The sequence below is a fragment of the Mytilus californianus genome, unplaced genomic scaffold, assembly GCF_021869535.1.
Source record: "Mytilus californianus isolate M0D057914Y unplaced genomic scaffold, xbMytCali1.0.p SCAF_2, whole genome shotgun sequence".
Taxonomy (NCBI): domain Eukaryota; kingdom Metazoa; phylum Mollusca; class Bivalvia; order Mytilida; family Mytilidae; genus Mytilus; species Mytilus californianus.
This window is the reverse complement of record NW_026262668.1, coordinates 80593181-80605078: the sequence shown is the minus strand read 5'-3', so window position 1 is coordinate 80605078 and position 11898 is coordinate 80593181. Positions and strand designations below refer to the sequence as shown.

The following is an 11898-nucleotide window of genomic DNA, read 5'->3' as shown; positions in this document are numbered from 1 at the left end:
TCTTTTTATACGTTAGACACTCTCAACAAAGATATCTCATAGAACAACATTAAATTTCTACAAAATAGGAGTTGAAAAATTATAAAAAGCGACACAGTGAATTTTCGACAGCGATTATCTACTCGCGATTTCAAGGGGGGCGAATTGTCCTTTTCTCTACCGGAAATATTGACGGTAAATTTCCGGGGTGTGAGTTTACTTCCTTGTGGTTCACAGAGACTAAAAGATGTCCAAGGCAGGCAATTCTAGAGCTTTTCGCAAAGTTGACGTAGACCAGTTTGACGAAGACAAGTACGAAGAACAAGATGATGAGAACGAGCAGGTTTCTGGCCCGAATGAGTCCGACGTAAACGCTCTTTTGGCACAATATCCTTTTTAATATTAAGAAGATGAACAAACAACTTGTTCATTTTACATAAGGACGAAAAGAACGGAAGTTCGTGCACCCTTCGTTTTAGTAGTTTAGATATGCAAATTGTTATAAATCTTTAACCAAAAAAATTGGTTGACTTTAGTTTAGCTTGTACTTTTTAGAATATTTTTAAAATTTATATTTTATTTGGCAAAACCTTTCTGAATTTTGTGTTTTCAATGCTCGTCAACTTCGTACTGTATTTGGCCTTTTTAACTTTTTTGATTCGAGCTTCACTAATATTTTTTTTTTACATGACACATGCATGTGATGGACAAAATTGTAATCCTGGTATCTATTATGAGTTTATCTCAATTAATTTTGTGACTAGTAAATATATAAATTATAAGTCTGTCTTAGATTTATATAAGCTGCATAAAAAACATTCAAATGTAGTCATCAATAAAACATTGTCAAAGTATGTCCGTCCATTAAACATGATGAACAGACAAACAAAATTACTGAACTTGAGGGTATCTATTAAGGAATTGATTAGTCTGGTTGTTTTATGTTTAATAAAAAAATTACAAGAGAGACAATCCAGTATCAACAGCAACACATACAGAATACAGAATATATTTCTTCCTTTGGAACATTGCAAGATGTTTCAACCACACTACCACTTCGGCCATAATCATTTTGTTCACACTCAGTAAAGGCGTTTTGGCAATGGATTTTTGGTATTCTATATAAATATTGTAATTTCAATAAATGAAATACATTATATTTGTGTCTACAAACAGACATGAACAAAAGAAAAATACATAGTTCATAAATCATGCAATTATATTCACGTTAAAGAATCAATCAAAAATAGGATAACATAATATTGATAATAAATCAAGGAAATCTTAGTATACCTCCAACTTACTTTTAAAAATATCAAAACAATACCTCAACAATAACATTACCAGAGTCACAAAATTAATATAGATAAACTCATAATAGATACCAGGATTACAATTTTGTCCATCACATGCATGTTTCATGTAAAAAAAAATATTAGTGAAGCTCGAATCAAAATAGTTAAAAAGGCCAAATACAGTACGAAGTTGAGCATTGACAACACAAAATTCAGAAAGGTTTTGCCAAATAAAGCTTTAGGTATTCTATTCCTGGGGTAGAAAATCCTTAGTAATTTGAAAATCAATGATAATTCGTGTCAACACTGAAGTGCTGACTACTGTGCTGGTGATACCTATGGGGAGTAATCCTCCACCAGCAGTTGCATTGACCCAGTGGTTGTAAATAAACTCATCATCATGATCATAGAGCTTGAATTTTCATTAAAACATATGTTATGAACTCTTTATACAATGCTGGTCAGTAATTTTGTTTGTCCTGGATGTCCGTTCATTGAACATGATGAACAGACAAACAAAATTATTGAACTAGAGGGTATCTATTAAGGAATTGATTAGTCTGGTGTTTTATGTTTAATAAAAAAATAATGATAACTTTTGTCTTAAATAATATTTTATTTCAAAGCAACAGTTTGTCAATACAATTAATGTAAATATTAACATTGTGAACATTATGAAATATCTACATGCTTCTTATCCCTTCAACTAAACTTGTGTAAAAATTGACATTGAACACATGTTGAAGCCATTAAACCAAGCAGTATATCCTAGGGGAGAATAGGATTTTGATGAAAATGGTGAATCTCTTGTAGGAAAATATTTTTAAAAATCAGAATATTTATACAGAGAACATATAAGGGTGAGAAATAATGAACGAGTCTGTCTTACATTTATATAAGCTGCAAAAAAAACATTCAAATGTAGTTAGTAACGTTCTTAAAATCTGAATAAACACAACAATCTACTTTATACATTGAGTCATGAATTTCTAGCAAAAAAAAGGCAGAAGGTACCAACTAACACTGGCATACAAAATGATCTCATCATATTAGATTTAACCAAGACATTTGACAAGGTTCCTAACAGCTTGCAAGTTATTAGCATATACATGTGACAGACTGGTCTGTAATGACTGACTACGTTTTCTGGCCCTTTTGAATATTTGTGTAACATTTGCATCTCACCAGTCTAAAGAAAAGAATAGATGATTGATAATTATATATTGCATAAGGAGGAACTATCTGGAAATAGTTGTCATTGTTGATTGATAGTAGAATGCAAGCAGCAACAGGTTGTTCTTGATGAGGCGATATTTGGTTATTTATAACTAACTTACATGTACCTGTAGTAGTAACATCAAAAACCCACTTTTTTACAGATGACTAAATTTGAGTACATGTATATATAATAGACCAATAATTAAATGGCAAGATTTTGTGATCTCTAGCTGTAAGCTGCTATATAGCTACACCATACATGTCAAAGAATTTGATAAAAGGATTGGTTGAATGTTGTTTCATAAGTCTATCAAATATCCTGATTTTAGCAAGAGCCCGCTGAGGTTTTTCAAAATTTACAGATTCTCCTGATCCATGTTTGTCTTTGAGCAGGAGTTAGAATCCACTACTATTCAGAAATTGTAACATGTCACTGTGCATTTGGAATGCATCATAGTGTACTGTTTACCAAATCATAAACTTTGTGAGGGGTTGTTCAATTGTTATTTTTTCTCTGTTATAGAAATATATTTTTACAAACATGGTTTACTTTTATAAATTGTTACTTGGATGGAGAGTTGTCTCATTGGCACTCATACCACATCTTCCTATATCTATGTGTAGTGTTCACTCACTGAAATTTGGTAGTCTCTTCTCATATGTATGCTGAACTGATAATTTTAATTGATATTCTCAACATCTGTTGGTTTTAAACTATTATCTGCCTTAACTGTAGAACAGGAAAGAACAGTGATGCCTTAAAAAGTGCTCTGAAAAATGCACCAGTTGGAAGTAAAGATCAAAAGTTAAAAGTAAGTATTTTGAATTAAAGTTAATAAGATAAAAAGAAACATTCCATTAAAGTTGCCCTGCTTTAATGTATGCACACTTTCACTGTATAATGGTTAAAATTTTCAATGGGATATCTGTTTTGTTTACATGTTAAATTTGCAGATAGGGTAATCTAAAACTTATCTTTTTATCTGTTAATATTGAAGGCCATTTACACTTTCATGTATATGTATACTATGTCTTTTTTTAATTCATGTCCTAAATGTGCATGTAATATATGCCACTGGAAAAAATCGAACAACAATCAATTGTCTTTGTCAAAGCATGAATATTTATATTTTAATATCTTAAAAAAAAGAACTTTTAAAGTTAAACTCTTGGGAATGGTAAGCACGACAGCATGTGCAACTTCTTGTTATATTTACATTTAAACTTTTTCAGAGTAAAGCTGTGCAATTAGTGACAAGAGTCCTGACATCATTTAAGTCAAATGAAATTGACCAGTGTGTGAAATCTTTAGATTCAGTGACATTAGACTTACTTATGAAATATATATATAAAGGATTTGAAAACCCATCAGAAGGAAGCAGTGGTGCACTTTTAACTTGGCATGAAAAGGTTTGTTATAGAAATATAAAAAAGGAGATGTTGTATCATCATGGTATGATTGCTTTTGAGACAAAAGGAACAAAGGACAAGGATTTGAACAATCACAGGTCACCATACAGCCATCAACAATTAGAAAATTGAAGGCTGTACTTTGACCTATAATTGTTTACTTTTTATACATTGTGACTTGGATGGAGAGTTGTCTCATTGGCACTCATACCACATCTTCTTATTTATATAAAATAAACATTTAAAGTATAAACTGTCAATTATTAAAACTGAAATGAACAATATTTAAGAAACAATGCATATTTGATGCTGTGAAAATTTTTACATGTCTGAAGTGAAATTTTCAAAATAAAAATGGCAATGGAGGAAAATCCCTGTTTTTTATATATTTGGTTATAAAAGTATGATTTTTGTCGAGCCTGCGACTTTTGTCGCAGAAAGCTCGACATAGGGATAGTGATCCGGCGGCGGCGGCGGCGTTAGCTAACTTCTTAAAAGCTTTATATTTTAGAAGGTGGAAGGTCTGGATGCTTCATACTTTGTATATGGATGCCTCATGTTACGAAGTTTCCGTCAGTCACATGTCCAATGTCCTTGACCTCATTTTCATGGTTCAGTGACTACTTGAAAAAAAAGTTCAGATTTTTTGTAATGTTATATTCTCTCTTATTATAAGTAATAGGATAACTATATTTGGTATGTGCGTACCTTGCAAGGTCCTCATGCCCGTCAGACAGTTTTCACTTGACCTCGACCTCATTTTATGGATCAGTGAACAAGGTTAAGTTTTGGTGGTCAAGTCCATATCTCAGATACTATAAGCAATAGGTCTTGTATATTCGGTGTATGGAAGGACTGTAAGGTGTACATGTCCAACTGGCAGGTGTCATCTGACCTTGACCTCATTTTCATGGTTCAGTAGTTATAGTTAAGTTTTTGTGTTTTGGTCTGTTTTTCTTATACTGTATGCCATAGGTCTACTTTATTTGGTGTATGGAATGATTGTAAGGTGTACATGTCTAGCGGGCAGGTGTCATCTGACCTTGACCTCATTTTCATGGTTCAGTGGTCAAAGTTAAGTTTTTGAGTTTTGGTCTTTTTTTCTAATACTATATGCAATAGTTCAACTATATTTGGTATGTGCGTACCTTGCAAGGTCCTCATGCCCGTCAGACAGTTTTCACTTGACCTCGACCTCATTTTATGGATCAGTGAACAAGGTTAAGTTTTGGTAGTCAAGTCCATATCTCAGATACTATAAGCAATAGGTCTTGTATATTCGGTGTATGGAAGGACTGTAAGGTGTACATGTCCAACTGGCAGGTGTCATCTGACCTTGACCTCATTTTCATGGTTCAGTGGTTATAGTTAAGTTTTTGTGTTTTGGTCTGTTTTTCTTATACTGTATGCCATAGGTCTACTATATTTGGTGTATGGAATGATTGTAAGGTGTACATGTCTAGCGGGCAGGTGTCATCTGACCATGACCTCATTTTCATGGTTCAGTGGTCAAAGTTAAGTTTTTTGAGTTTTGGTCTTTTTTTCTAATACTATATGCAATAGTTCAACTATATTTGGTGTATGGAAATATTTTATGATCTATTTGGCAGTCACGCAGGTTTTATTTGACCTTGACCTCATTTTCAAGGTTCATTGCTCAGTGTTAAGTTTTTGTGTTTTGGTCTGTTTTTCTTAAACTATAAGCAATAGGTCAACTATATTTGTTGTATGGAAGAATTGTTAGCTGTACATGCCTGCCTAGCATGGTTCATCTGACCTTGACCTCATTTTCATGGTTCATTGGTCAATGTTTAGTTTACTTGGTTAATGTTAAGTTTATGTGACAGTTGTAATAAAGCTTTATATTTAGGACTATCAACATAATATCAATGATTAGTAAAGAAGGCGAGACATTTCAGCGTGTGCACTCTTGTTATATTTGAAAGTAATATAACTACATTTGTACTTGAAAATAAGTGCATTCAATTTCAAAGAATCAGACCTACAGTATGAAACTTATAAAGGAAAACACACCGCAAATCTCTGAATGTTGCTTGCTGTACTGAGCTTGGAAGACAGCCTTTAAAATACAAATTTTCATGCATTAAATTTTTTAATCACATCAATTCTTCAGACAATTCATTAGTACATAATATTTAATTGGTCACAGAGTAGAGTAATAATTTTTTTAGTTAGACTAGATCTGTAAAATTGACTTACTTAGAAAAATTTGGATTTCCTTTTTAGTTAATTCAAACTCGATAAAAAAAATTTGAATCAAAACAACAAATAGTTTACCAAATTATTAAAGGAATCCTTGCACTTGTGTCACTTCTTGAAAATCATTGTTTAACAAAAACTTTAAATGAGCTTTGGAAGAGCACCATGTGTATATATACATATATGTAAATTAACAAAGATAACATAACCAGAATTTGTAATTTAAGAATAAGTGCATCTAATCTTGCTATAGAGAAAGGAATAAACCTCAAAATGAGAGAACATTTGTTATATATGTAAATGCAATGTAATTGAGGAAGAAAAACATGTTTTACTAAATTGTGCTACTTGCAAAAATAAAGTATTTCCCCAACAAAATTTAGTATATATTCCTCATTCATTAAAACCTGTCCAAATGTAAGAAAGAAGTCAATATGAAGGTTGTAAGAATTTATAGTTTCCAATAGAAAATAGATGAAATTAAAAAAAAAATCAATTATTGTTCAAATATTATATTACAATGTTATGTTCTTATATGTGATAGACCTTAACCATTTATTGTTAATGTGTTTGTGCTATTCATCAGTTTACCGGCCAATTTTCATTTAATTTAAATACAGTATGTTTGGATCAGTGAATTTTGTAACCATTTATTCATTTATTGTACATATATTACACTTGAAAAAATTCAGTGCATAATGATTTATATATTTTCCCTTTTTTCAGGCTTTTGCTTTAGGTGGTTTAGGAACAGTTATGAGAGTTTTAACAGACAGGAAGTGTGTATGAAAACATGACAAAGTACATTCTTAATTTTTTTTATATGAGCACAGATACTCTTATATATTTTATATATATGAACAATTTTAACATATATACAATTACTTATGTAATGACTGATATTTGCAACCAAAAAGAAATCAAGCTGTTCGAGTGCCAACTGTAACATTCAGTGTCGCTAACAATGTGTACATATGTCCTGTATGTACATGTCAGGTTTTCTGTAGACTACTCATTTACTTCATTATTAAAAATATATCCATTACAAGTGAAATGAACTGCTGAGATATTTTTCATTTACTGTAATAATGTACAAATTCTTTGGAAACTCATATTTTTCTTATATTAACATGATATGCAGGCATAAAATGATCTTACTAAGTAATTAAAATATTGAATCTACATCACTAGTTTTGCGTGTGTTATGCAAAAGCTATCTAAGATAGCCAGAAACTGTTTATAGCAAAATGATCAACAGGAAGAAGAATAAGTGAACATGGCCAAAGTAGTCAGCTAACTCCTTATTGGAGTAATCTACAAATAAAAAAACATGACTTCTTTAAGGAATAATGGCCCTTGAATAAAGGTTTTAACCCATTTTTGAGTTTTTTTGCAAAATGATAGTAGATAAGAGAGAAACTGTAAATAACCAAAGTAATCAGCAAATTTATATCTACAAATAAATTAACATAACTGAAATTATTAGTTGACTCCTAATAAGAGTTATTGTCCCTGGATAAAGCTATCAGAAATATTCTAATATGTCAATCAGCAAATACCTGTGTTAATGTGAGCTTACTTATTTTTTTCAAGAGAGACCAAAAAGACACCCTTGTTATGGAGCAACATTTACAGTTAGTGCATAGACTTTTTACGCCCATTCCTAACATTGTTTTGCCAGCCCCCTTTTTTAGCTCACCTGGCCCAAAAGGGGCAAGTGAGCTTTTCTCATCACTTGGCACCGTCATCCGTTAACTTTTACAAAAATTTTCTCCTCTGAAACTACTGGGCCAAATAAAACCAAACTTGGCCTAAATCATCCTTAGGGTATCTAGTTTAAAAAATATATCTGATAAAAATAGAACATAGGGGGGGGGGATAAAATGCAGTTTGGCTTATATATCTAAAACTAAAGCATTTAGAGCAAATCTGAAGTTAAAATGTTCATCAGGTCAAGATCTATCTGCCCTGAAATTTTCAGATGCATGGGTTGCTGCCCTTGAATTGGTAATTTTAAGGAAATTTTGCAGTTTTTATACGACCGCAAAAATTTTTGCGGTCGTATATTGGTATGACGTTGGCGTCGTCGTCCGAAGACACATTGGTTTTCGCACTCTAACTTTAGTTTAAGTGAATGGATCTCTATGAAATTTTACCATAAGGTTCAATACCACAATAGGAAGGTTGGGATTGATTTTGGGGGTTATGGTACCAACAGTTAAGGAATTAGGGGCCAAAAATAAGAATTTTTGTAACTTCCAGACATAACTTGTGTGTTAGTGTATGGATCTCTCTGACATTGTACCACAAGGTTGCATATCACAACGGGAATGCTGGGATTGATTTTGGGGGTAATTGTCTCAAAATATTAGGAATTAGGGGCCAAAAAAGGGGAAAAAAACAAGCATTTTTCTAGTTTCATGACAATAACTTGTGTGAAAGTGTATGGATCTTTCTGAAATTGTACTACAAGGTTCCATATCACAAAGGGAAAGCTGGAATTGAGTTTGGGGGTAATTGCCCGAAACGTTTAGGGATAAGGGGCCAAAATGGGGCCAAAAATAACCATTTTTCTAGTTTCCAGACAATAACTTGTGTGAAAGTGTATGGATCTCTCTGAAATTGTACCACAAGGTTCCATATCACACAGGGAATGCTGGGATTGATTTTCGGGGTAATTGCCTTAAAATTTTAGGAATAAGGGGCAAAAAAAGAGGCAAAAAAAAAGCATTTTTCTAGTTTAATGACAATAACTTGTGTGTAAGTGTTTGGATATTTCTGAAATTGTACTACAAGGTTCCATATCACAAAGGGAAAGCTGGAATTGAGTTTGGGGGTAATTGCCCGAAACGTTTAGGAATTGGGGGCCAAAAAGGGGCCAAAAACACATTTTTTCTAGTTTCCAGACAATAACTTGTGTTCAAGTGTATAAATCTCTCTGAAATTGTACTGCAAGGTACCATACCACAAAGGGAAGGCTGGGATTGAGTTTGGGGATGATGAATCATAAGGGGGTTCAAAAAATTTGGGGGGGGAATTTTTTTTTTTTCCTTTTTTTTTTCTTTTAAAATTTTCCATTTTAAGTTGGTTATTTCTGATTTATATTTAAAAGCAAATAATAATGATATGGTAGGAGATACACACCAAACAGGATGTGTTAATTATTATATAATAAGTATTGTGCAATAGCAAGAAATTTTCAATTGCACAGTATTGCACAATAGCAAGAAATCTTCAATTGCACAGTATTGCGCAATAGCAAGAAATCTTCAATTGCACAGTATTGCGCAATAGCAAGAAATCTTCAATTGCACAGTATTGCGCAATAGCAAGAAATATCCAATAGCACAATATTGCGCAATAGCAAGAAATTGTCAATTGTGCAGTATTGCACAATGGCAAGAAATATTCAATTGCACAGTATTGTGCAAAAGAAGATACTTCGTATAAATTGCTTATTTCTTGACCAATTTCAATGGGGTTTTATTCTTGAATTCTTGGGGTTCTTTAATATGCTGAATCTAACCGTGTATTAAGTTTTTGGATTTTGGGCCCGGTTTTTAAATTGGTCCACATTGAGGTCCAAAGGGTCCAAAATTAAACTTTGTTTGATTTCATCAAAAATTGAATTATTGAGGTTCTTCGATATGCCGAATCTAACCGTGGTTCCGTTTTCAAATTGGTCTACATTAAGGTCCAAAGGGTCCAAAATTAAACTAAGTTTGATTTTAACAAAAATTGAATTCTTAGGGTTCTTTGATATGCTGAATCTAAACATGTATTTAGATTTTTGATTATGGGCCCAGTTTTCAAGTTGGTCCAAATCGGGGTCCAAAATTAAACTTTGTTTGATTTCAACAAAAATTGAATATATGGGGTTCTTTGATATGCTGAATCTAACCATGTATTTAGATTTTTGATTTTTGGGCCCTGTTATCAACTTTGTCCACATTGAGGTCAAAAGGGTCCAAAATCAAACTTTGTTTGATTTCATCAAAAATTGAATTCTTGGGGTTCTTTGATATGCTGAATCTAACCATGTATTTAGATTTTGGATATTGGACCATAATAGGTGAATGTCCAATTTAAAATTTTTAAGTTCTTAGACCACATTCATTCTGTGTCAGAAACCTATGCTGTGTCAAATATTTAATCACAATCCTAATTCAGAGCTGTATCAAGCTTGAATGTTGTGTCCATACTTGCCCCAACTGTTCAGGGTTCGACCTCTGCGGTCGTATCAAGCTGCGCCCTGCGGAGCATTTTATTTTGGTTATTATCATGAATATTATAATAGATAGAGATAAACTGTAAACAGCAAAATTGTTCAGCAAAGTAAGCTCTACAAATAAGTCAAATGATCAAAATTGTCAATTGACCCCTTCAGGAGTAATTGCCCTTTAAAGTAAATTTTTCACAATTTTTGTAAATTTTTGTAATCTTTTACAAAAAACTTCTCCACTTAATCTACTTGGCAAAATAGAATTAAACTAAGCCACAATTTTTAATAGGTTATCTTGATTGAAAATTGTATCCAATGACCCTGTCATCCAACCAACATGGCCGCCATGGCTAATAATAGAACATAGGGGTTTACTATAGAAGTCTATGGGAAAGTTGTAAAAAAACAATTTCATTTTCAAATGGTCAAAACTTGAAAACTAATTTAAATAATGACAAGGGGTCTTCAGTAACTATTGTAAGACTACAATGTGATGACCTGCTTTAAATTAAACTACTGGGCCGAATTAAACCATACTTGGCCTCAATCATTTTTAGCTCACCAGGCCCGAAGGGCCCCATGTGAGCTTATGCCATCACTTTGCGTCAGTCATCTGTCGCTGTCGTCGTCGTCTGTCTTCGTAAACTATTTCAAAAATCTTCTCCTCTGAAACTACTGGGCCAAATTCCTTCAAATTTTAAAGGAATGTTCCTTTGGGTATCTAGTTAATAAATTGTATCCGAAATTTTGATCCATCAACAAACATGGCCGCCATGACTAAAAATAGAACATAGGGGTCAAATGCTTTTTTTTGCTTATATATCAAAAAGTAAAGCATTTAGAGCAAATCTGACAGGGGGTAAAAATGTTAAACAGGTCAGGATCTACCAGCCCTGAAATTTTCAAATAAAATCAAACAAACCATTGTTGGGTTGCTGCCACTAATTTGGTAATTTTCGTCGTCTCTTGTCGTAAACTATTTCAAAAATCTTCTTCTCTGAAACTACTGGGCCAAATACATTCAAACTTTAAATAAATGTTCCTTAGGGTATCTAGGTTAAAATTGTATCCGGAGTTTTGATCCATCAACAAACATGGCTGCCATGGCTAAAAATAAAACAAAGGGGTCAAATGCAGTTTTTGGCTTACATCTCAAAAACTAAAGCAGTTAGAGCAAACGTGAAAGAGAGTTAGAGTGATGATTAGGTAAATATTTATCTATTATGAAATTTTCATGCCAATTGGAGAATTTATTGTTGGGTTACTGTTAGAAGTAGTTATTTATTAGGAAATTTTAGATTTTGATTATTTTCTTGAAAATTATAGTAGATAAGAAGAAAGTGTGAATGAGAAAAATAGTATTGATCTATCTGCATGAACATGTTCAGAACAAATTGCCAATCTGTTGTTGGGTTACTGTAGGAAATTTTTTTTTTGGGAGAAATTATAGTTTTGGTTATTTCCCTTGAAAGATTTATTTTTCACAATTTTCTCCTTGAATCATTACTTTTTCTCTGAAACTACAAGACTTAATTCAACTCCTTTTCACCAGGT

General features: G+C 32.5%; 1 protein-coding gene across 1 annotated transcript; it reads left to right on the top strand.

The window, feature by feature from the left end:
* Window positions 1–173: 173 nt before the first annotated feature.
* LOC127728342 (actin-related protein 2/3 complex subunit 5-B-like) lies at window positions 174–7306 on the top strand. Its single transcript, XM_052235694.1, has 4 exons — window positions 174–367; window positions 3233–3304; window positions 3726–3902; window positions 6849–7306. Exons 1-4 carry the CDS (start codon window positions 227–229, stop codon window positions 6909–6911), a joined length of 453 nt encoding a protein of 150 aa, XP_052091654.1. The 5' UTR covers window positions 174–226; the 3' UTR covers window positions 6912–7306.
* The last annotated feature ends 4592 nt before the right edge of the window (window positions 7307–11898 follow it).

Excerpts from the sequence above, each read along its gene's own strand:
- LOC127728342 (XM_052235694.1), top strand. The coding sequence starts at position 227 with ATGTCCAAGGCAGGCAATTCTAGAGCTTTTCGCAAAGTTGACGTAGAC. Across the intron at positions 368-3,232 it reads TAAACGCTCTTTTGGCACAA|GGAAAGAACAGTGATGCCTT; the intron begins TATCCTTTTTAA and ends AACTGTAGAACA. Across the intron at positions 3,305-3,725 it reads GTAAAGATCAAAAGTTAAAA|AGTAAAGCTGTGCAATTAGT; the intron begins GTAAGTATTTTG and ends AAACTTTTTCAG.